The following is a 26671-nucleotide window of genomic DNA, read 5'->3' as shown; positions in this document are numbered from 1 at the left end:
CGAGTGTTTACATCAATGTTCAGCACAAATTCAAACCAACAATGGCTACATTAGAAAGTCCAAGAAATGGAAATAATCGGGTGTTGCTCATCAGAACACAAGTGTATTGATAGTTCCATAAGTAAAGTAAATAAGTAAATTTTTGCCTGGTTCAAGCCAGTGCTGTTTAGTTGCTGTGCACTAAAATTTACCCCAAACTTTAGAAATAATAATTAGACCAGACTACTGCATTTGGTAGTAGTGTAGCAATGGCTAACAAACATAATGTATGATCTGACACTGCAAAGGTGATTCTAGAATCTTGTTTCTTGAATTGTAACAGCTGATCATTCTATTTCATTTTCTTTGTAGGCCATTGTATGCATATTCTTCCGTAACCTTATTATTGAATACTTCTGGTTCCCCCTTTTTTTTTTTTTTTTGGTAACGATCCACCCCATAAATTGCTTCCTGCTTGACTTCTCGCAAAATTAAGAGTATAATATTAACTTTTAGATTGTTCAAACAAGAAAGGTAAAATTAAACAATTTTCCTCATACCCTTCCCAGCCACAGAATTGCTGACATTTTTGCTGTATTTCTCTTAGCTTGGGTTGAGTTGTCACTTGGGTTACACGTTTAACTGTCACTCCTTCCAAGAAAATTGCACCCTAAAAAAAAAAATACAAAAACACAATTAGAATTTAAGATACTTCACAAAAGTAGTTTAGAAAACTTTGAAGCTTTCATGTCCACACGGACTTCTAGACTTACTAAGATTTAACGTCATTTGATACTTAAGGATGTACAATTCGTTTTCCATTATGGGTCTTATTTGATCCTACTTCTAAAATACATCAAAATAGCCATATTGACCTCAAAATTGGTAGGTAAGACTTGTGGTCAAGGTAGAATTCTTCTAGAAAAACTGAAATCAGACAGCGTTTATTAGCTAAAATTTAGCTATTACACAGCTACAAGGTGTTTTGGTTTGCTTTAGTTTTTTTGTTTTTTCCACTTTCTAGCAAAAACCCAGAAAAAAGAAGACAGATTAAACCTACTTTTGGGCAACTGGGAACAGTGTTCTTAAGGCTGGAGTTTGTACAAAATGATACCAGATAACTGCAGAATATTGAAGTGATACTAGTTTCGGATTTTTTAGGATAAAGTGTTCGCAAATGCTTAACCACAAACTTGCCTTGGCAACAAATGCATGTATATGATAAGCTAAAATAATTAATATACTACCAATAGGATAAAGGCACCCTAACTTTATTAGGGTGAGGAAGTAAGGGTGGACAAGACACACTGGGCATTTCAATGACTTTTCATTATAGCCCCTACTCCCTATGATAGGCCCGATCACCACGTGAGATGGGTCAGTCGATTTCAGTCTGGACCATTGGACTTGTTTGGCATACCAGGGAAAGGGCTGGATCTTTGCCTCTTACCACCAGATCCCCAAGGAAGGGTTTAAGTGTGTGAGCGTATGCAAGGAATGGTAAAAGAGACAAAAATATAACAGTAATACAAAGTTAATGTCATGTGGTTTGGAGCATTTCCATCTTTACTAATTGTGCTAAAAAAGTGTTAACAGCTTTGCTTTAACCTCAGTGTGAGTGTCTTCATTGTGGACTCCGGGGTTCCCAACCTGATATTGAACTTGATGTCCCAGAACAACAGAATCAAGGCCAAGTACACTACAATCCCCCAGCTCTTCAATTTAGTATTAACTGGAATTCAATAATAATCAATGACTATAAAAAATAGGACAACTGTATTTAATAAAGTCCCTGAGGAACATAAGTTTTCATTGATGTTAGTCAGAACATTTAAGGACTGCTAGAGAACTGAGTTTTCATTTTAAAAACATGAAATGTAACAGATAAAACATTATAACCCTATCATTCCCCATTCAAATCCCTCTTTGAGAAGCACTGCTTCAGTCAGATCTATTCAGAGAAGAGCTATGACAATGATTGAGGGATTAGAAAACATGCCCTATAATGATAAACTCAAAGAGCTCAATATGCTTTGAGTTACCGTATGTCCAGGTTTTCCTGGACATGACCTCTTTTTTGGGTCCTCTGATCCCTGACCGGGTGAATTTTTGAAATATGAACAAATGTCCACATGCTTGCCGTTTTTCCAACATTGATTCCAGTAGAACTGTAATTCTTGGCATGCCCTAATAGCACCGTGAATGTTTACTGGTTCACCACCCTTACTTCTGCGCTGCTGTTGTCAGCAGCACTAACCTTCAGAGCCGGGCAGCCAAAGAGAGGTGGGTGCTGGCTGGTCATCCAATTCTGAAGGAAGCGCCACCTCCAGCAGCAGCACAGAAGTAAGAATGGCCTGGCATTGACTGTTGAGTTGCTGAAAGGGATTCTACTTGTACAGTACAACTTCAGGCACAGTTCTTGCAAAGACTTTCCTGGCTACTTGATGAGCAATCAACCACTGCTGAGAAAGATACACTCTACGAAGAAATATGCCTGGTCACAATAGGCAGAAGCACAGTAGGAAAGAACTAACTGCATGTAAATGAAATTTTATTTACATTTATTTTTGAGGCCATTACACTGGTTATTTATAAATATTAGATATTCAGAGAAAGAAACTGTACAGTAGAAACTGTATCTCCTCTTCCCGGCAGTGTCCTCTATTTGGGGACTTGAAATATGGTAACCCTAAATATACTTAGATTAACAAAGAGAAAGTTAAGGGGTGAGTTCACTACCATATGTAAGTATCTACATGGAAACAAATATTTCATACTGGGCTCTTCTATCTAGCAGACAAAGGTATAAGATGATCCAATGAATGAAATGGAAGCTAGACAAATTCAGAATGGAAATAAGGCATACATTTTTAACTGTGAAAGTAATTAGCCATTGCAACAATTTAACTAGGGTCATGGTAGATTCTCCATCACTGTTAATTTTAAAAGCAGGATTTGATGTTTTTCTAAAAGATATGCTCTAGAAATTGCTTGGGGGAAGTTCTAAGGACTGTGTTATATGGGAAGTCAGGTGATCACAATGGGCCTTGGAGTCTATGAATCTATTAATTCTGAACCACCTACATAGAAATTTCATTACAAGAAAATTAAACAAATAACTGCCTCATCTGGGAATTTTAATCTTTAGGTCACCTGGCAGATTACCTCTGTTTTTTAACTTAAGTTCTAAGATTTTTTTGAAGGAGGGCCCATGTTTTCCTCTAGTCTGTGCAGCACCAGAATACTGATGATGCCAACACCTGCAACTTTTACCTCTAAACAATTTTTTTCTTTAAAGAATTTGTTACCATAGAAGAAAAAACTCAGTTACCTCATGAAAAATTAAAGATCACACTGACTACTCATCAGGATAATCTTGTGTTTGACAGTGTTGTTGCCACACTGCCCAGAGTCCAATTTGACAGCACTGAAGGTTTTCAGAGAAATTAATTCAGCTATTCACCATCACAACCACCTATAAAAATCGCTAAACTTAAGCAGCTATGGATTTATTTTTGAGCTACAGTATCCATGACTTTTGTACAGTTAGGACAAAAATATACCCTCAATCACGGTCCACTGCCATCCCACCAGCAATGCATTTAGTTTATTTTATGTTTTTTATACTGAAACTTAAGTCCCACATATACCTTACAGAAAAAAAACAAATGTCAAAAAAGGATATTCAAGACAAGTATATTTTACCACTCATTTTCAAAAGGGCTGAGACTCACATTTCCAAATGAAATTAATAAGAGCCAATAGTGCTTAGGACCAATGAAAATCAGACTCAGGTTCCTGCAGTATACATTTCCGCCTCACCTTACATTCAAAATGTACCACACAAGCAGCTGACTACATTGAGTACAGTAGCTTATGTTTACAATTCACTTTGAAGTACACAAAGCACGCAATTCTGCATGCACCAGCTCAGAGGGATGGGCCTGTTGATTTAGTAGCAGTGAATTGCATTGCTAAACCAAACATCAGAATTTGCAATAAGAGTGGTTCCTCGCTCCCTGAATGGCAGGAATTGAAAGAATAGCAACTGGAGCAAACTCACCCCTGAGAATGTGCAAGAAGTATCTTGGGGTTCACCAGGGACTCCAGATGCACAAAGAAAAATGAACTAACTCTGAAAGAAGCCAGATCCAGTCATCTTTGGTTGGGAAAATTTTCTCCACAAAAGGAGTTTGAGAACAATATAAAAAGTTGATTAGTTACCTCCATAGTTGTATAAAAACCACACCAGCATATTATTTCTTTTAATCTAAACCAGCCTAATGCATAAAGTTAGGCTTACTGTATGATCAGTATAAGAAAGATCATCAAAGAGATACTGAGAACAAACCTATAGAGTGCATTACAAATTATTTTAGTCTTTAAAACAAGTCTGATGCTCAGAAGAATAAAACAAGAATGATAGTTCAACAACAGAAAAAAAATCAGAAATCTATATGATTAAAAACTCCTAGTCCCTATTTAAATTCAATTACCCAAATCTATCAGGCATATTGTCAACAAATGTTTCCAACACATTCCCAGTGTGAACTGGGCATCAAAGAACTTGATTAGAATATTAATTAACTGGAGATATTATTGGCTTGATGGGGACCTTGGCATGTGTGGATGGGATCATTTTCAATTCTCATTCTTACCCAAGAGAACTAAAGAATTAGGCTGGTTCACTTAGAGGTCTTTATTGTTTGTTACTCCTTAGGCTGTTGTTCTGTCACTCTGCCTACTCATGTACTTGAAGGGCAATGGATGAAAGAGTGAGGTAGTTTTGGGTTGCAGTCCTATCAGTACATGAATACCTCAGTGAGGGAAATAGGTAGCTACATGCTTAAATGGTGCAGTGAAGATGCATTCTCAGTGGCTGGCTAAGAGAAGGGTTTGGAATAGGGAAAGATGGTCATGGTTTATACATCTGATAAAGAAGATTATGCAGTGTAGTGAAGCAACCAGAGAATATGATAGAACTTTCCCCAACTACTAAGACAGTGCTGTCCATCTTTTGCCAAACAGGTGAGATTGCCAAAAGGCACAAATGGGAGTTGAGTGCTTAACTGCCAGCTGTGTCATTTGAAAATCTCTCCTGAAATTTTCAGTCAAGGGATACTTTCAAATCCTCAATTTTTTTGGACTTGCAGATGGCAGAGTGCTTGGTACAATTATTTTTCTCTCAAAACAGCAATCTACTGAAAGGTTACTACTCAACAATTTGTATCATAATTTTGTACAGTTTCTACAGACTACAACCCTCCATATGTTGCGAAGGATAAAAAAATGTTTTAAGAAGAGTAAACTACTTTGTTAATTAAATTCAAGGTTACATAAAAATCAGCTATTTGAAACTGAAAATATATATACTAATCTTCTACTTGCCCTGTTTGAAGGCTGGTTTTGTTTGAATTTAATTTTTGTTAGTTGATGTAATATTTTAAGACTTTCACATCCTGATCTGAAACAATGAGCTCTCTTGCAAAGACACTATATAATACATAGGTTTATGGTGCACTAAATGTATTTTGCTATATGAGGGATGGGAACCAGACAAGAAAAAAAATCAAGTAAATTCTAAACTACGGAGCTTTGAAAAAGACATTTTAATAATAAATTCTTTAAAAAATAAGTTCAATACCACATCAGTTAAAAGCTGAGTTGTACTTTAACAGTATTTATTATATTTATAAAACTTCGAGATGGGTTTCTCTCATTCTCTGTAGATTTTATGAGATGTCTAAACATGAATTTTGTGAACAGAATATAAATTAATTTAAATTAATTCTTGTTTTAAAGGAACTTTGGCTTGTAAAAGCAGTTAAGTATACATTAAATGAAGTAATCCTAAGTGAATCAGGGTTTGAAACAAGCAATATTATTTTTTCATGTTTAAAAAGTCAATTTGTTTTAAAAGAGTTTTATCTTAACTGATGCTAAATGTAAAGTTTAAAAATAAAACAACTTCAGAAGAAAAATAATTATGCCAAATACACTCAACTTAACCCACAACTCCATTTAAATAAAAATATATGGCTGTTAAGAAAATATTCTGACAGAATTATAATTGAGCAAATGTGATCAGAGGGCCACAGAATTTTTTAATACCTAAACAAATAATTTTCTCCACATATGCTATTACTTTTTACATATCACTCAGCCTGGATAGCAAAACCAGATTTTTCACAGTATGTTTGCTTTCTGATTTTATGCTACAAAATCAACAGGGGATGTTTAAATTCTAAAAAGGTTTTCATTAAGTTTAGAAAATGTTATTAAGTTACATTTTTAAATAAAACTTGAAGTTGAGCCTAAACTATTCCTCTTAGAAGCGTTGAAGGAAGAGGGGTGGGTTACAAACAGAAGATCATGATATGTAAAGCAAGAATGCTAAAATCGTGCTAATACATTATAAATGTTCTATTTAGGGTCTAATCCTACTGAAAGTATTTCAGTGACCACTGGCCCATGTAGGCAGCACAGATTTCCTGGACTGCACATTGTCTTGTATGCACAGTTAGAAGTGATACATTTCCTTGTACCGCTGGAATGCTGCTTTAGACATTCAACAACTATACCCTTACCCATTGGTGAAGTTTGTGATCTCACTAAGCATGTTTAACAAGTTTTAATTTCCTCCATTCACAAATCCGGAAGATAGGATTTTCCTCAATTGCTAAAGATCAACTAGTAAAGATTTTTAAGGAGGAAAGAGCTAAAAATTAATTGGTTTCTTCCAACTTTAACAACTCTCTTTGGGAGATGAGTTAGTGGTATCGGGTTGGGGTGCGATAGCAAGGACTACAATATTTTGAATGAAAGATGTTGTCTAGTATTTGAGCATAAAGATTGATATTAGGAACTCTAAATTCTAATCATAACTGAACAATTTTCTGTGAACTCACACAAATACCCCACAGCTTCTCAATCAATAAAATGGGGATTAGTAATAGCTTTCCTCACAACAATCCTTTCAGGCAAAAATAACTTGAATAGAAAGTCTTATATAAAAGCAATTGATAGAAGAAAAGTTCCTCTCCACACTTACCAAATGTACAATGATCATGTATAAGATTATCATCTCCACCCCCTACCACCACCAACCTAACTCCATTGTATTTTTACATGCACACATATGAATGCACACGCATAAACCAGACTCCTCCTAAGATCAAATCCATATGGAAGGGTTACTCCAAACCTAATGTTTTAATATTCCTGGGTTGCATGGTCCTGATTGGGAGATTACCCCGAAGGCAGAGGGGCAGGCAAAGCTCATTAGTATGAGTTCACCTCTCTTTTTGTACATCCACAACTTACTTCCAAGGTGAAACACTTGTTTTGCTGCTCTCCCTCATAACCTTTTATTAAGGTCTGGGGGTAAATAGGATAAGGCTGACTCTTTCCCCAATCAGTAAGACAGGTTCTTTGACTTTCCATGGCTTGCACAGCTCAGAAAGCCATAGATATTTTGTTCTGGTCAGGACAGCAAAAGGGTTAACATGTTTCTCTTCCCCCTTCACAAAACTCGGAAAATGAAATTTATTATTTAACAGGAGAGCCTTTACTATATACAGTAAAGTCTTTATTACCTAAGGTTATTTTAAATTATCCATTAAGTAGAAATTTCCTTTATTTTTTGCCTTGTGATAAGTTTTGTAGCTGGTGATTTAATTTAAGTTCAAACTGGGAAAGACTTAACTAAAAAAGATCTACCACAGTTAAATATTATTCTTGCTTTTCTTATTTGACTTCATATGCTGGCTTTACAATGGTATGCCCCTTACAAATTCTGTATTTTGCAATCACTTTGCATAGCGAGGAAAACTGAGATCAAAGCAAGGAAAAAGGAAATCAGACTGAAGGAAATTTTATTAAGGAACATTTTTAAAGAGAAAAAACTAACCTAAAGATATCAAGCATAAACAGAGCTATACTACTCCATTTTCTTTTTAGTGATGTGTGTAAGTGGCACTGTCAATGTTTAAAATCTTTTTTTTTTTAAATCTTTTATACCTAACATTATCAATACTACACTTTAAATTAATCCATTTTCATACTGAATGTGTCTCTCCTTTGATAAAAATCTATTATAATTATATCTGGGCACTAACAAAATTTAAAAGCAAAAGGCTTCTGCAGAACTATCTTCTCCATCTCTATATCTTTAGCATCACTAGGTAATGTGGAATTTTTTGCGCATGCAAATCTTTGGCATGCCACTCCAGAATGGTTACCACAGAATGGTTTTAAAAAGTAGTTTTGCAATTAAACTGTTGCAGAAACTCTTCAACAGTAGTTAATTATGCAAGGATTACCCCTGAAATGCTGCCTATATCATTGAAACTTCCGCATGAAAACTGCTAATTGAAATTGTTAGCAGTGCACAGTCTGTTCTACTTTTTAATCCAACTATTTTCACCATGAAAACGAGTTCCAGCTCTTCCTCCACTAATAGGTAATTTGATTTTGGTCTCCTATCCACTATCATTTCTCCTTTTTGCCAGCAAATCCATTTTGCTTAATCTTTTTGGTGATACTAGAGGTTATTCAGAACACAGTATGTGCCAAAGAACATGAGCCTCAATGAAAATTTTCACAAGTCTGCTCCTATACTGTGACATATTGTTCTCACTGCATTTCTACTAGCATTTATTCCAAAACCTGGATTTTAAACCACAGTTCTTAGAGAACGAAGGAACAAAAAGTTAATATAAAAATGTGTAACTCAAAATTATAATCAGATTGAAAAGTCTAGTTGTTGGAATGTACCTCAATATTTTATTTTATCTACCTATTAAACAAACAAAATCTAGATTATTCTCAATTTGAATAATGTCTTACCTCTGGTGTTTGCTTTCACCATTAAAACATACAACATCTTTGTATGGTTATTGAATTTTTAGTTTTCCTTTCATATCAATGTCTAAAAAAATTCTTATTGCTGCTTGAGATCTTTATTAAGTAGATATTTCTCCCAATCACTGAGGCTGGGAGATTCCTGAATAGCTTATGTATCTTGATAGAATACTTGATTTCTCCCTTTATGATGCACTTGAATCACAGTGTTCAAAAGCATTCATTACTGCTAAGACCTGGTTCAGAGTTTTGTTGACAAAAGTCAGCATTCATCGACAAAAAAGTGGCGGTGTACACCCTACAATGCTCCTCCCACTGACAAAATTCTCCTGCTTTGCTGACAAAATAAAACCATCTTGACGAGAGGCGTAAAGTTTTTTGGGGAAAAGTTGTAGGGAAAAAGCGTCAGTGTAGACACTGCACTTGGTTGTGTCGCCATAAACGACCTCCAGGAGGTTTCCCACAATGTTCATTCTAACCACTCTGGTCAACAGTTCAAACTCCGCTGCCCAGTACCCATATATTCGTCCCTTCCCCTTTAAAGACCGAGGAATTTTTGAAATTTCACTTCCTGTTTGCTCAACATGGACAGCTTACATCGCATCTTCTCAGCTGATCATGGCGGCTCCACATAGCAAATGCTCTCTCTCTTGGAGCACACTGGAGCTGTTGGATCTGCTGAGCATATGGGAAGAGGAGACTGTGCAGTCCCAACTCCACTCCAGCTGTAGGAACTTCGATACCTACAGTCAGATTTCTCAAGGCATGTTAAAGAAGGGCTATGAACAAGACATGCATCAGTGTTGTGTGAAGATCAAGGAGGTGACAAGTGTACCAGAAAGCTAGGGAGTCAAATTGTTGCTCTGGTGCCACGCTGAAGACCTTTTGCTTTTATGAGGAGCTAGAAGCCATCCTCGGCAGTGACCCAATCTCCATTACCAAGGGCCCCATGGATACTTCACAGGCTGGCCAAGTGGACAGCAGACTCAACCCTAAGGATGAAGAGGTCAAGTTGGAGTACAAGATGGAACAGGTCACAGGGTCGTCCGTTGCCATGAGGATCCAGGACCTCTTCTTGACCCCAAAGGGTTCGAGCCAGTCCCAGCACTCAATCTCTGGCATGCATGATGCAGGAAAGGGGAGCTCTGGTAAGTGATCTTTTTGAGTTGCTGCTGCTTGGTTATATGAGGTAGAGCTGTCCATTGTTTTGTTATATTCTACAAGTGGCTGAAGGGCTAGAAATGTACAAAACTAGGTGTGTTTGCACGTGCTTTAAATTTCTCTGGGCAGTTAAGCAGAGTAGCAGAAAAGTGTTAATGCACACCGAGATTTCATGGAAATCCTCCAGAGAGATCTCTAAGAAACTTTTCTGGAGTTACTTGACAGTCCTTTGCCGAAGGTTCTTAGGCTGAGCTGCTTTGTTACTCCATGGTAGGAAATTTTCCATGCCACTCAGAGAGCACTGGTGCAGGGACCAAAGTGGCACACAGATGAGCAGCACAGGGACCCAGTCTGAAGCTGCACGCACGCAGGAGATGAGCCTTTGCTTGCTCTCAAGAGTGAGATAACAGCTTCTATGACCCCAATCTGTGTAAAATGGTGGCAGAATTTACAATTTTGTCCCTAGTTGCCTGCAGTGATTCCCTTAGAAAACCACCAAGACCCTTTCTCCTATCTTTAGTGCAACCCCCCTACCCCTGGGCCAAACTCACCACGTTTGGGGCGTTGGCCGAGCTGTGTGCTTGCCAGGGGATAGTGAGAAAGGGGTGTATTTTACTATAATGATTCGATGCTGTGAATGCACTAACAATTATGCTTCTGTTTATTGTTTCTTTTCCTTCTGCAGAGGTGGCCTTCAGAGGACCCCCCCACACACACACACAGATGGAGCATCTCCAACTGATAAGAAAGAGACCAATAAGGAAAAAGGAAGACATGTTTCAAGAGGTGCTCCAATTCCCAGAGGCCAAAAAACAAGAACACAAGGTGTTAGAGACACTTTACATGAAAATTATAAAATGAAAGACAGAACAGAAAGGAGAGCCAGGAGATCATTTTAATAGGTCAGAAGCAGATAAGAGATGCAGAACCAAGAAGAGATATTTACGTCCCTAAATCACACTGCAGGCAAAATTCATGCTTGCATACCCTGTCTCCCCCACTGCCAATACAGAACTGCCCTTCCCAAATTCCTCCCACACATTTCTTGTAACCTCCCGGCCAATCACTCTACCCTTTCAGACCGCTTCCAAAATGATAGCTGGACTTACACACAGCTATGACTGCCTACACTGCCCTTCACTGTTATCTCCCTTCCCACCAAGCAGTGTGTGTGTTGATAATTGGTATTTAATAAAAACATATTCTCTAAAAGATAATCAATCTTTATTTGTCTCCTACACATGGTGGTTGCTGCTGAAATTAATACATAGTGGTAATTGGATCATTTGCAGAGTACAAATCATGGTCAAGAATCATCCAAATTTTCATGCAATGTGACTAGTTAACAAAGCATGGCACAATGCCATAAAGATAGACACATTACTGGTGCTCATTGTCAGAATGGTGCCTCAAGGCCTCCCTGATTCAAATAGCTCCCTGTTGTGCCCCTCTAACAACCCTGATATCTGGCTGCTCAAAAATGAACTGCCTCTGGTAAACTTTTCACCCATAGCCTCACAAATATTATGGAGTGCACAGCAGGCAGCTATGACCGTGGGAATATTTTCCTAATTTCCATATTGTCATTTCCATAAAGGCAGCTCTGGCGTGCTTTTAATCTGTGAAACTCACATTCTACAGTCATTTAGCACCTGCTCAGCCTGTTGTTGAAGAGCTCCTTGCTGCTATCCAGGTTGCCTGTATAAGGCTTCATGAGCCATGGGAGTAAGGGGCACATTGGGTCTCCCTGGATCACTATGGGCATTTTAACATCCCCCAAAGTCCCTACCTGCAGCTTTCTATACAGGCCAGTGTTCCTGAAAAAGCATGCATCATGCACCTTCCCTGACCACCCTGCATTGATGTCAGTGAAACACCTACAGTGATCCACAAGCTCCTGCAATACCATAGAAAAGTACCCCTTTCTACTGATGTACTCCATCACAAGATGGTCCTGGGTCAAAATTGGGATATCTATCACCCTGCCGTAGTTAGGCTATCCAGTTGCTGCATATCCAGCCACTATTTCACACACATTTCCAAGAGTCGCAGTCCTTCATAGCAGAATGAGATTAACTGCCTTGCACGCTTGCGTTAACACAGCACAAAAGGTGGACTTCCCAACTCCAAACTGATTTGTGACCAACCGGTAGCAGTCTGGAGTTCCAGCTCCCATGCAGCGATCGCTATGCGCTTCTCCACTGAAAGGGCAGCTCCCATTTTGGTGTCCTTATGCCTCAGTGCTGGGGCAAGCTCCGCACACAATTTCAGGAAAGTGGCTTTCACATCAGAAAATTCTGCAGCCCATCCCAGATATGCATAATGATGCAATCCCACCACTTAGTGCTTTGATTCCCTATGCTCAAAAGTGACTGGTCACCATGTGCAGCTGCTCAGTGAATGCCAAAAGTAATCTGGTGTTGTTTCTTTCCACAGCACACAGCATGCCAGACACTTCAATTTCTGTTCAGATTAGGAGTTCATGATATACTGCATGACTATCCGTGAAGTGTTCATAAATGACCATAACAGTGGAGAGCAGTGCAGGACACATCCTTTCAGAGAGAAATGACAGGCACACAGTAAACAGGGGCCTTTGAAAAATGCCATGAAACGCATTCAGAAACCCATGGAATGATGGGACAGAAAAAACTGCAGACATTGAGCCCACACCCATGATGCACTGCAATCCACTCCGCCTTCCCATAACTTCTAGATGAAGAAGGTGGTGAGTTGCACAGTGGGATAGCTATCCATAGTGAATTGCTCTCACTGTCAATACTAGAGTACCAACTGTGGATGTGCTCCACCGACAGAAGGAGCATTGTGTGAACAGACACAAGCGATGTAATTATAGTGCTTTTTGACTGTCAGCATAACTTGCGTCAACAAAACTGTGTAGACAAGACTTAAGTGTTTACCACTGCTTGTAGCAATTTGGGACAGAGTGAACATTCACAAAACAATATCTGTGTAACAGAAGTCTTCAAATATTTATTTCTGATGCCAGATCATCAAGACATGGGTTTATATTTTTAATAGCACTGCAGACCTTCCAATATTTGCCACATAAGTTTGCCTGCTTCATTTGTTAAAACTTCAAAACGCGAGTCGTCAGAAATATAGCTTGTCAGGAATTTTTCAAAATGTTTTTTCATAAGAAAAGGCAGATTTGCCGAAACTGAAACTGTTCACATGGAAGGATCAGGTTGTTTTAAATTTTTAAGTGTAGAAAAGTCCCATTTCACCATTTTTTAAACAAACATTTCTATTTTTCAATTTGAACAACTTGTTAAAAATTAAGGTTAATTTATAGTAAAATATAAAAACAGTGAAAACCAAAACTAAAAATTTCAGCTGACCCAATACAAAAATTTTCAGATTTTTGGTTCGTGAACATTTGAAATTTTGGCTTTTCCTCCCAATTTGGGACAGAAATTTTTTTCAAAATGAGGAAAGTTCGAGACAAAAAATGTGTTTCCCGCACAGCTCTAAATCAGAAGTTTCCACTCCTCACCTACCCTTCCTAGCAAACTGTGACAGTCATGTGGCTCTATACTGTCAGGAATTGTTCCATATAGGGACACTTGATCCATTTCTGGCGAATCTTAATCTTGTTTCATGAAACGGTCTCTCTGTTGTCTCAGCAATTTCTCTGCCCAATAGCTAATTTGACAAAGCTAGAATAGTTTACTTTATTTTTCATGAAACAAATACTTGGAATGGAAGTAACTAGAAATTAGTTTGATAATGATTTTTCTAGCAAAAAGCCTCTGGGGATGCATCCAGTAGCTGAATGAGGAATTGGAATAAATCCACAAAATCAATAATATTTGGACAAAAATACATGGTGGAATCTTCATTCCCTATTCCTAGCAGTGCTGTCAGAATGCTGAACACAATAAAAGCATCGCCCATGCAAGGTTCCAGGACTTTCTTCAAGTCTGAGTGATTACTTGTAACCAGAATAAGTATATGCACAAACAAACCACGTATGCACAGATGTTCAGCGCGCACACACACACACACACACGCACACACATACACACACACACACTTCCCACCCCATAGAAGGAGACGGAATAGTTACTGAAATTGAGTTACTGGAATTTAATGTGCTCTTTGAGTTAATGTGCTCTTTGAGAGCTTTACAGACCAATATACAGAGAAAACATTAATCCTTGCTAACTCATTTAAATTGATCCAGAAGGGTAGCCATGTTAGTCTGTATACAGCAAAAACAACGAGAGTCCTGTAGCACTTTAAAGACTAACAAATTTAATTTCTGCAGGCATAAGCTTTCGTGGGCTGTAACCCACTTCGTCAGATGTCAATTTAAATTGAGAAGATCTTAGCTGTTTCCAGTACACCAGGCTTTTTCTTGACACTATGTGCACATAACACACATTTCCTTAAAATCCTGGAGAAACCAGTAACTTCAATCTATTAAATATTTTCAGGCTTTGTGTGATATAATCATTCACCATGAAAGAACCCTGTGTCATCTTCCATATCCTATGATGTTTCTTTTGCATCATGTGTCTGCTACATAAAATGCAACAGATCATATTTCTTAGCAAATAATAAAGGATCTGGATGGTCTATGAAAAAGTAATTTTCTTTTCTAGAACTGCTCATGAAGCAGAGCATGCTTCAGGTAAACTTTCTATATGTGGAGGGACACAGTTTATTGTGCCAAACATGCAATCATAGATATAGGTATTTACAACAAAATTTTAGGAGAAGGCCATCCAATCAAATATACCCATCTTTTTAATGTAGCTGTACATGTGAGCATTAAGACCAGCTGCAATATGCCCGTGTAGTTTGAGAATTCACTTAAGAGGCTTCTAACACTGTCTAGCACTAAAACTCATCAAGTTGATGGAACAAACTCTTCAGACTGTAAAAACTGATTTGGGAGTGTAATTTTTGAACTATCTACAAAATACCCAATAGTGCCTTTTGTTGAAATCAGATTTCAAATGTCTCTTACTGACACTTCTGCAACGCTCCTATCATGTTTCTGTGAAGGCTCGACTGCTGAAGTGCAGCATTCACTGAGTCAAAAACCTACTTCTTCAGTTCCTCCTATAACATCACAGAGACCACCAGCAGCAAACAGGCTTCCTGTAAGTGTCAACTAAATGTAGGTGACGTGAAAGAAGCCCATGAATAGTATTACATTTTAAGTTGTATCTGGGTTTTTCCAATTATGTCTTATGCTATCACTTAGATATATTGTAGAATTTTTACATTATCATGGCATGCGACATTAATTGCAACTCTATTTTTAACATGGGCACTTTAGATAATGCCCACAATGAAGAAAAAATACTTGATATATAAGCAAAAGGTATTTTACCTGATAATCACTCTTTTTCGATTGAATATCTACAATTCAACCATAAATAGGTCGAATCCTTCTCTGCTCAGCTACAGGAGAACTCCAATCAGTCAACCAAGCATCTTGGGATAGAATTCCCCAGCTCTTCCTCTTCATGCCAAAGTGAGTGCATCCCAAGCTGTAAAATTGAATTATACGAATATGCATATTAACCAAAGGATTCTTCCCTCTGAAATTTTTTAACTTTTAATTGTATTTTAGTCATTAATATGCTTATTCGTACAATTTAGCTTTCCAGCTCTGAAAGGAGGATGTCAGGGTATCTTCTATCATAATCTTTGTTCAACAGATCGGATTAGTCCTATATTTGAGTGAGAAAGGATGTTATTTAATTATGGTGACGGAAACCTAGTCTTCACACCCTTTTTGGTAACTTGAAGGGAGGGTTGAAAATAATCTTGCCATTACAGCCTGAAGAAACAAAATTTTCTTGTACATCTTTACATCTCTCAATGGAAGGCTAGTTGAGATCATGGACTATTTCTCTTAAAACACTTTAAACACTTATTTATTTTTAGTGTTTAAGTTGTTTAGCTATGCCAGTTGATAGACTACTTTTAATTTTGTGACAATGCAACTTTACTGCTTTGAATCAGTTTCTATATTTTTTTCAGGCTAACTTCTTCCCTTCCTTAATGGTGCACCCCAGCGCACAGCTATAATACTTCTATTAGTAACATGATGAGCAATAATGCACTTTTGTGACACATTTCATGTGAGAATGTAAGCATTTACAAACACCCAAAACTCTCAGCACCTCAGTCAGATAGTGAGGTATTATTATGCAGATAAAATTGTACATAACTATGCAGCCAATAATTTTTTCAATTCAGTTATGGCACCATGTCTTACAAAAAGCTAAAGTTCAGTGAAAAAGAAGCTTTTTATCTTCAGCACACAAAATCCTATTTATTCTACTTTAAGTAGGAGTGTTATTTGCTGTATCATGTTATTTACAGATATAAGTAGTACATTAATAGTTACATATGCCTGTCTCATACATCTGAACTAGTCACAGTAATTGATCAAGCATGTATGTCTATAATTACTGTAACTGCTTTAGCCTACTTAGATAACTTCTCTCAGCTTTTACATTTAATTTGCTCTTTTTTGTTGTTTTCCTTTTCAGTTCACATTACTGCTTGCCAAAATAATTCTCTGAATCTCTATAAAGGAATTTATGTGAAAATTAAACACTAATTCAAAAGAAAAATTTGAATTTCAACTGCCTGGCTGGCTTGAAAAGATCAACGAAAGATATATACACCTATCAGCAAGACTTGGATTGCACCTCTGAAAACTTTAGTCACAAATTAAAAGGAACATATTAGTCTTTAATCAGTCTCAACAAAGCATTTGTTCATATCAGGAAACTCATCAAGCAATGTTACAATTTAATATGACTGACCACCTCTGCTCAGGAAATACCCAGTATTGGAATAGTAGACGCATTGAAAGTTAAGATCAAAAGCATTATAGAAAAGAATTAAGAAATCTTGCTTTCCACCAACTCATGTTATTCCTGGCTCTAAACAGTGCTATCCATTCCTCACCTACTACAGCTGGTATTTGTGATGCATACCATGTAACATTTCGTGGCTAAGTTCACTAAATTTAATTTATAAAATAAACGTTAAGCTTTCGGACAACATTACCAGTTTTAGGTGTTCTTTTCTCTTTTTGCCAAAAGAAGAACTTGAAGACCCAGGTTCTGATTCTTGACCACCTGTTTTAACATCCTCATCATCATCACCCTCTTCATCATCTTCATCAAAGCACCATTCTGGTAGCTCAGGTGGTGGCGGTGCATCGTCTACATCTCCATAACGACGGAATAGTTCTTTCAAATAGTCACCTTTATAGATACCTGGTGGTCTGGCTTGGGCAAAAGTAGCCACTGCTGCTTCAATACTATCAAACAGAAATTGAGAGTTAATTATTTCTGGATGTTAAAAAGATATGTCTAATAAATTAACAATGTTCTGTGTGACTGTCAGTTTCCCATAAAAATTCAAAAAATAAGTCACTTTATTGTCAAGAAATCAGAAACTCTTGATATACTTACAAAAGGAAAATTTACTTGCCTTGTACAGTAAGTGAAGTTCTTCAAAATGTGCGTCCCTATCAGGATGGATAAAAATCAATGATTTTTTTTTTAATTTAAAAAAATTGAAATTTTTTTTTTTAAATTTAAAATCGGATTTTTTTTTTTTTTTTTTTAAATCAATAAAATACTAAATTTCTCTCTCGTTTAAAAAATAACAGTTACAATTAAATCTCATCACAAACATGCTAAACCTACACTTACAGTCTCATTAAAATGAATTAATGGCTCTAGTCTGTCCAGCCTAACTACCTGCTCTTGCTTCTTGAAAGTTCTGGGCTTTCAGTTTCTGTTTCTCAGCAGACAAAGTCACATGTGCAAAGAAAGACAAAGGCTGGATAGGATTGTTGTTGTTCTGTGCTTATATGGTGGTGGAGCTGGGCCAAGCAAGGCAGAGGAGTCAGTTAAGACCCTGTCTTAAAGGCAGTGTAGAAAGGAACAGTAGAGTGGACTGGAAAGAAAAAGGGAAGACATTTTTCAGTACACACACAACCTCCTTTATTCCCCCACACCTTTGCCACAGAAAAACTGTCAGGGCTTCTGGGCATAAGAAAGACCCTGTCTGGGAATATTTTGAAGAAATTCCTTCCCTGGGTAAAAAATGAAAACGTGTCAAGTGTAAGCAGTGCAAGGAGATGCAAGGCCTAGTTGAAAGAATGAAACATCATAATGAAAACTGCTTATTGGGAGAAAATGATGTGGATGAAGATGTGGATATGGCTGAAGAACAATGTGGATCAACTGGTTAGTAACTTAAATAATTCACTTTACAATGTATCATTCTTCTAGACTCTCTTTATGTCTTTTAGTATAGCTGTGATTTAACAAGTAAATTCCCAAGCTGTTTGCTATGTTGGATGTTGCTAGAAAAAAAAAAGTCTCTTAGCTAATCCTTATGGTTTGTTTAACTAGTTAACTAGGTTTAGAATCTATCACCCAAGTATATGGTACAGAAAGCTGCAGTAAGAGAAATCTAGAATTGTCAGTTGCCACTGGGTGTCATTTTCTTATTTTATATTACACAATACATGCCCCTTATATTGGAACATCATGGCCACAGACCATAATGGTGATGCTATAAATCTATTTCCTATTTTACTTCAGCATAATTCATCTTTCCCAAGGAAACCCCATCCTATACTTGTTTTCTCAAAAAACAAAGTGCCAGTGAGTTCTATGGGGCTTACTCCAAAATTAAGTGCACTCTAAGTGCAGTCAATATTAGCTTTTTTGGTTATTTGGAATCGGATCTGCATCCTTTCTGAAAAAAAGGTAAATGATTAACTGAATAATAGTGAGAAGAACTGAGAAGAATAACTATTCGAAACCGTTATTGAATTTTGTTTCAGGATCCCATTTAAGCACAAGAGACTGTCTGTGACTGCCTAATCTGCAACAACTTCAGAGTCATCCATTGGTACTTTTAGCAGCAGTGCCGCAACTAAACATATTTCAGACAATAAAGTATCAGTAGCAAGCAAAAGATTTCAATCCTCCAGTAAAACCACCACGATGGATAGGTTTGTAATAAGGACCAGCAAATACCAACAAGACAGCGTAGATGAAAACATTGCTTGGTTCATTTATTCATTCACAAATTCTCCTTTTCGCATGGTTAACAATAAACCCTTCATTGACATGGCTGAGTCCTGGTAGAGCAGACATTGGTGGAAGGTTGCTAGATACAGTGTATGAGAAGGAACTTGAACAGTGTGCAAGAAATACTGAGGGGAAGTTTGCCAGTTTAAGCCTTGATGGGTGGAGCAATGTACACAATGATCCAGTAATATGTGCCTGTGTGACAACAGAAGATGGGGTTGCATATCTTTCAGAAACAATAGATACATTGGGAAATGCCCACACAACAGAATATTTAAAAGAAGTGGTAGTGAACAAAAATTCAACCGCTATGTGTGCAGTTTTGCAAATGTGAAAATGAGAAGATACTTAGAAGAAGAAACTGAAGGATGCTCCCATTTAATGCATCTTTTAGCCAAAGACTTAAGTACATCTTCTCCAGAAATAAAAGAAATATTGTTGAAGTCCCATAACTTCCATAACAACCATTTTGCTTCAGGTCAACTGAAAAGAGCAGGAAGATCCAAACTAGTTCTCCGTCAAGATGTTCCATGGAAATCTGTGATTGATTCTTTTGAACAATTTATTAAGAACTTGCCTATTCTCATAAAACTTTGTGAAGAGAATTGTGATAAAATAGATGGAAGTATCTCATCCAAAGTATCTAACATTGGGTTAGAGAGGAATGTAGAGGATATGCTCAGTATACTGAAGCCTATATCCATAGCCTTAAACAAACGTCAGAGAAATAGTTGCTGCATTGCTGATGCTGTCGAAATTTGGAAGGCACTTCAAGAGACATTGAAGAAAGAAATACCTCACCAGAAAGTTAAACTGCAGGCAATAAAGCAGCGAATGGATCAAGCACTAACTCCACCTCATTCTCTTGTGAACATTCTCAATCCCAGATATAAAGGTAGACACCTAACTTCTGAAGATGCTGCTGCCATAGCATGGGCATCTCAAAATCACTCCTCAGTTATGCCAGTCATAATAAATTTCAGGGCTGGAGCAGAACCATTTAAACAGTACATGTTTACTGATGATGTTTTGAACAAAGTCACTCCCCTGAATTTGTGGAAATCATTAGCTAGGCATCTTGAAACAGTGTTCCTTCAGTTGCCAAGCCAACTTTTCACAGCAGTAGCTTCCTCTGCAGGCACAGAGAGAATATTTTCATCATTTGATATTGTTCACTCAAAGCTAAGAAATTGACAGGGAGTTGAAAAGCAGGAAAACTCATATTTCTGTTTCAATCTATGAATAAAAAGGACAGTGGGAGTGGGGAAGATGACAGCTAGTTGTAGAAGTTTTAAAGACAGCATACATTTAGTGTTGCGATGACTTGTCTGTTAGAGTTAATAAAATTTGAAAATTAAAAAAAAAAGAGTTTAAGGATAGCCGACAACTCAGGAAACTGTTGCAGTTGCAAATGTGAAACATTTAGGATTTAGTTTAATAAAATATAAGTGCTAGTGCATGTGTATGATTTAGTTCTTTACCATTCCTAATGTAATCTGCATTTGCAGATGCATCTGCAGCTTGACACAGGTAATGAGTATTATGTACTATTTCCTAAATTAATAAAAATCAAGTTATCTAAAAGTATACACAAAGTATACTCTCCTAGATGTTGTAAAATGCTATATTGAGTTGTAAATTAACATGTTTTAGTGATCAGATTTACACCATTATTTAAGAAATATGGGAAGTATCAGTGGGAAACTTGATTTAAATCAATGACTTCCTCGTGGTGATTTAAATCATGATCAATGATTTAAATCAATCCACCTGGTCCCTATGGGTGCTCCATTTCAGGATGTGTGAATGCCCATGCCCTTTTGATTGGAGATTTTCAGCAACATCTCAGGGTCTGCACCTGTCCCCTAGATATCCTTGTGCTCTGGTGCCAGGGTATGTGAGGGGATGGACCCTCAACTGCTCCAGTTCTTTCTCAACCATGAAAATCCAGTGAGAAGACTGAAAAGAAGAGGAGGAGAAGGATGGATAGTGGAGCATCCATAAGGAGACATCTTGAAGAACTGTACAAGGTATGTAACCTCTCCTTCTTCGATTAGTGTCCCTACAGGTGCTCCACTTCAGGAGACTGTGGAATAGTATCTCAATTAGGAGAAGAGTGCCAAGGAGGCAGATTCAATACACACCATAGCACAGCATCACTGAAAGCCACATCAGCTCTGGAGGCAGACATAAGTGCTGGGATAGTGTGTGCCTCAAAGACCAAGCGGCTGACCTGCAGATGTCTGAGATAGGTACATTTTTCAGTAGGGCCACAGAGGTAGATTGAGCCCTGGTGGAATGAGCCATCATCAACATAGGAAGTGGATGAATTCCCAAAGCTTCGTAACAGATTAAGGTGCATTCTGCAACTCATCTGGACAGCCTCGGAGTGCAGATTAGATGTCTTTCTTTTTTCTCCAACAGAAATGGAAAGTCTAGGGGAAGCCTAAAGGGCTTCGTCCTCTTGAAGTAAAAAGTGAGAGCTCTTCTTAAATCCACTGTATGTAGGCTCATTTATTCACTCAAAGAGCAAAGCTTGGGGTATAACACCAGCAGATGAATCTCCTTATTAATGTGGAGTTCTGAAGAAACTTTACAGAGGAAGCAAAGATGTGGATGTAGTGTCACCCTGTCATGATGAAATACAGTGTACAGTCAGTTAGCCACCAGGGTACTCGCAACTCTCCTACCCTTCTGGCTGAGATAATGGCTATGAGGAACAAGGTGTTGAGGGACAAATGAAGGCGGGAACAGGTCCCCATAGATTCAAATGGAGGCTTCTTCAAAATATTAAGGACTAAATTGAGGTCCCATTGTGGAGCAGGTTTTTTGAGAGAAAGAAAAAAGGTTGAGCAGGCCCTTAATAAACCTCATAGTGATTGGGTGCATGAAGACTGAAAATCCCTCAAAAGGGGAGTGAACCTTAATTGAGCTGAATAATAATCCCATGGTTTTTAAATTTAGCAGGTAATTGAGTATGTGTGTCACATGAGATTGAGAGGAGTCTTTGTAATGGGCTTCCTACCATTGAGCAGTACCTCTGGAGAGCAAGCTTCTTCTATACCAACGAGCCATCTAGTAGCCATGTCTTCAGGTGAAACCCCAAGAGGTTGGGGTGGGTTATGGGTGAGATTTGCAGTCAGGAAAAGGTGGAGAGGCAGTTGCTGAGACACGCGAACTAACTCAGGGAACCATGTCTCCCTTGGCTATGACAGTGCTATGAGGATGGCTAATTTCTCCTGTTTCAATCTGTTCAGGACTTTGAGCAAATGGTATAGAGGGATAATCATATAGCAATATGTGGGGCCAAGGGATAACTAGGGCATCTCCCACTGAGTTGCAGCAGTGCCCTAGCCCTTGAACAAAATCATCTGCACTTTGCATTAAATGGTGTTACTGGAGATCTATCTCCAAATGACTCTAGGTAGGACACATTCTTCTGAATACCGCATTACTCAGTTCCCACTTGTGGTATAGGCAGAAGTGGCTACTGAGGGAGTCTGCCACTGTGATCTGCCATCCTGGTAAGATAAACCACTGAGAACTATATGTGGGCTGCTATGCACCAGCTCTATAGTCTTACTGCCTCAGCATCTAAAGACTGGGATCTCACTCCTCCTTGCCAACTGATATAAAACATAGCTTCTCTGCTGTCCACCAGGTAGCCCCTGATGTGGGAAGAGAAGCGCTGGCAAGTGTAACAAACCACTCTGAGCTCTAATATGTTGATGTGGATGATTACCTCCTATGTGGTCCATTTGGCCTGAACTGTGAAGTCCTGAAAGTGCACACCCCACCTAACCAGGTGGTGTCTGTGAGGATGACCTTTGTGGGAGAAGGCTGCGAAAATGGGACTCCCACATATGCCTTTTGTGGATCTTTCCACTAATTTAGAGAATTGAGGGCCCTCTTAGATATGGATACCCATTTGGGCTGTGCTTGTTGGGGGTGTAAACACTTCTTATCCAAGATCGTAGACATCAGGACTGTAGTCTTGCTAAGGGTGTCGCAAACATACCAACATCCATGTGGCCTAGGAACTGCAGGCAAGCCCTTGCTGTCGTTCGCAGGCGCTGCTGTATTACTGAAATGAGTCTGGACACATTGTGGCAAACCTGCTATGGACAAGTATGTTCTGGCAGTGGTAGAGTCCAGAGTGGCCCTAATGAAGTCTATGTGTTGTGCAGGTGTGAATGTAGACTTTTCTGAACTGAGGCAGAGGCCCAGGGAGCAGAACAGATAGAACCTTTCTGGTTGCTGTCTATATCTTGAGAAATGAGCCAACCATCCAGGTATGGAAAAATGATCATTCTCATCTGGTGAAGACAGTCTGTGATGGCCAAGAGGACTTTGGTAAAGGCCTTTGGGGAAGGGGAGAGGCCAAAGGGTAGGATACAGTATTGGTAGTGGTCCCTGCCAACCATGAAACGTAGGAAATATCCATGGGATGGGTATATGGCTATATGAAAATAAGCATTGTGAAGATCAAAGAAGACAAATCAATCTCCCAGATCCAGGGAAGGAATTATCACTGCTAGAATTACCATTCTAAACAGTTGAGAACAGATGAAGTTGTTCAAAGGCCTGAGATCCAGTGTCCTCCTGCCTTGTCACCCCAGCCCCATTTTTCTTGGGAACCAGGAAGTACCAGTAATAGAACCCTTTCCCAACTAAGTCCAGTGGAACAGGCTTGATCACTGTTAGGGTTACAAAGATCGCATTTCCTGTTTCAAGAGACCCTCATAATAAGGATTCCTGAAGAGGGATAGGAAAAAAGATGGTGGGGTGGGAAAGACCTGAACTGAATGGGATAGCCTGTAGAAATCACCTCCAGGATCCATCTGTCCAAGATTATGAGCTCCTAGGAAAGTAGAAAATGGAAGTCAATCCCAATAGGGGAAGAGGAAGGATTGATGCAGCGTAGGATCCGGAGAGGGAGATAGTTCACAGCCTTAGCCCAATGAGTCAAAATGGTCATTATGAGGATGTTGCCAACTGGGAAGTCACTATAGAGGATGTTTGTAAGTGAATCTGGGCTCCTTCCTGGGAGGTTCAGCCATTCTCATGAGCCTTTAGTAGTTCCTCTTTGGAGCCACAACTAAGCAGTCCATTTCTGTTCAGCAAAAGAGCTTAAGCACAAGCTTAAATGTAGACATTTGCTTAACGGTTTTGATGAACTGGAGGCGAGGTCCATAAAATAAGGAGTTTCTAATCCAGAGGCCATAATTACTTTTTTACCATTATTACTTTATTCATATTACTTTATGGAAAGCACTCATACTATAGTGATGAGTGTGGTAGAAGAACCTATATAGAATAGAATAAGAGCAACTGAACAGTGAAGGTATTTCCTTCATTTAGACCTTTTTGGTTGACACCTCTGACACCTTAGTCTGGGATAGAGGGAGCTGCTACAGAGTGTGAAGTAGAGAACACTACCAGGCCAGAAAATAATACCCCAATGAGGCAAAGGGAAAAAGAAAACACATGGCAAGCATAAAGGGAGGAAATATAGGTTCAGAAGGAAACAGTTAAAGAAGTTTTTCTTTGCTATGCAGTCTGGGAAGGTAGGTGGTCTGAAAAGTGTCTTTTGAAGCTGCCAGAGAACAGAACAAACTAGAGCAGGGGTGTCAAACATACGGCCCGCAAACCTTTTTGATCCAGCGGCAGGTATTGCTCCTAGAAACCCCTTAAAGCAGCAATGCAGTCAGTCCGGTACTGGGGTCCACCGCGAAATCGCGCCGCCGAAAAGGGGAAAATGGGCCGAATTTTTCAGCAGAGGGCATGCCTGGCCTCTTTGAAGTACAGGTTCTGTGAATTTGGCCCATCACCATCAGCGAGCTTGACACCCCTGAACAAAATAGCTGGAAGAAAGCCCTTTCCTAGAGCTGATAGGTCTGGTTCTGTCTCCAGTAAAAGAGGAAAATTCATTATCTGGAATAGCAAGATATTGGATGGTAGTCAGATGCTAGCATGATGGGCAAAAGAGAAGAAACTAAATAGTTAAGTTAGCAAGAAATAGGATATGAAAAAGATCCTAAAACACATTTTGTTCCTTTCACTAGACAAACCTGAATTATCTTGGTTATTTCTCTAAGTTGCTTAGCAAATTTTTTAATTAATGCCTCAGAGAGAACAGAAGCAACTTGGGAGAAGGAGGGAAAAGGGAGGAGAGATGGATCCACATTCCAAATGTTTAAGAATTCCAATCATCCTCTAGAAACATTTGTCCTGGATGTACTAAGAGCAGCTGATTTCCTTGTAAATACATAGTATTAAGAATAGATAGCAATAACTCCTGATAATAAAGCTCAGATTTCAGGCACAGAAGACCAGCATGGTAGGAAAGACAGTTTACAAATTCTAGAAACGAAACTGTCTTGGGGAAAAGTAAGTTGCAAAAAGACCATCACACAAAGTTTCCAATGACTAGCTGGGGTTGTCAGTTCTGGATGACCTTTCCTTAAACTAGCTGTAAAACACATATCAGCATTCACACTGCATCTGCTGCTATCCTACATCATGTGCTTAAGGGGTATTTTCTACAGGGAAAACCTCATTGTTTTAGCAGTGAATAACAATGCCACTTCACTTGAAATGATAATTCAGCAAAAATTATTTTTCTTAATATGATGCATAAGGTTATATTGTAACTTTAAGGAAATTCTTCTAACATTGCTGTCTTTTGTTTGTAGCTGTATTTTATCCACTACATTTGATAACATTGGCCCTGTTTTACAGAAATTGATCGAGATGAACAAGTTTAATTAATACAATAACCATTTGCCAAAAGATAACAAAAACAAGGCTTGGCCAATCAATTTCAGGCTTCTCACACAGAAGCAAGAAAATATTAAGTGAGGCTACATAGGAGGTACCATTTCAAATAGACTTAACTCAATCTCTACTTGCTTTCCAGGGAAAAGAATGAAAAAAAAAAAAGACCTACCATGGCTCAAATTATTACATGCTGATTTTTAAAGCATGTAGAGAGATTGAAAGTATCCAACCTGGCAGGGCACAGGGCTCACTAGCACCTTACTAGTAAGACATTCAGCTCTATATCCACTTCCCTGGTTCAACTGAGCTTCTGGATTCCTTGGGTCATTCGTGCTCAAGGGCCCCATGATAATGCTTCTGCTCTCACTGTATGTATCTTAATGGGAAAAATTGGTTCTTCCCTCAAAAGTGGCCATCTTGGCCAAATCCCAACCTCAAAATAAGCTTTATGCTCAGTGATTTAAAAAAAAAAAAAAAAAAAGAGCAGCAACAGCATGGATCCATCTATTTCCCATTCCAAGGCTGGAAACAGTTCTTCAAATAAAGTAGCAAAAAGGGAGATACTGCCAAGATCCTAGGGCTTGTCTACACTTGAAACACTACAGTGGCATAGCTGCAGTGCTTCAGTGTAGACAGTATCTATGCCAACTGGAGGGGTTCTCCTATCAGCACAGATAATCTAGGTCGATGGAAGAATTCCATCAACTTAGTGCTGTATACACCAGGGAGTAGATCTGCTTAACTATGACACCCATGACTATGATATAGCTGAGATGGCC

At 38.5% G+C, this 26671-nt stretch overlaps 1 protein-coding gene across 4 annotated transcripts in view; it reads right to left on the bottom strand.

The window, feature by feature from the left end:
- The window catches only part of RNGTT (RNA guanylyltransferase and 5'-phosphatase), a 411810-nt gene that overhangs the window by 353144 nt on the left and 31995 nt on the right, over positions 1 to 26671 (bottom strand). For all 4 annotated transcript variants that reach the window (XM_067560703.1, XM_067560706.1, XM_067560704.1 and 1 more), the window contains exons 6-7: positions 17065 to 17320; positions 540 to 649 (exon numbers count right to left, since the gene is read on the bottom strand). In XM_067560703.1, the coding sequence (XP_067416804.1) occupies positions 540 to 649; positions 17065 to 17320 (366 nt within the window). The remainder of the gene's footprint in view (positions 1 to 539; positions 650 to 17064; positions 17321 to 26671) is intronic.

This window comes from Emydura macquarii, unplaced genomic scaffold (assembly GCF_026122565.2).
Source record: "Emydura macquarii macquarii isolate MOO-44397 ecotype Brisbane River unplaced genomic scaffold, CSIRO-AGI_Emac_v2 contig_2297, whole genome shotgun sequence".
NCBI lineage: Eukaryota > Metazoa > Chordata > Testudines > Chelidae > Emydura > Emydura macquarii.
The sequence above is the reverse complement of the archived record's forward strand: the minus strand, read 5'-3'. Positions and strand labels throughout refer to the sequence as shown.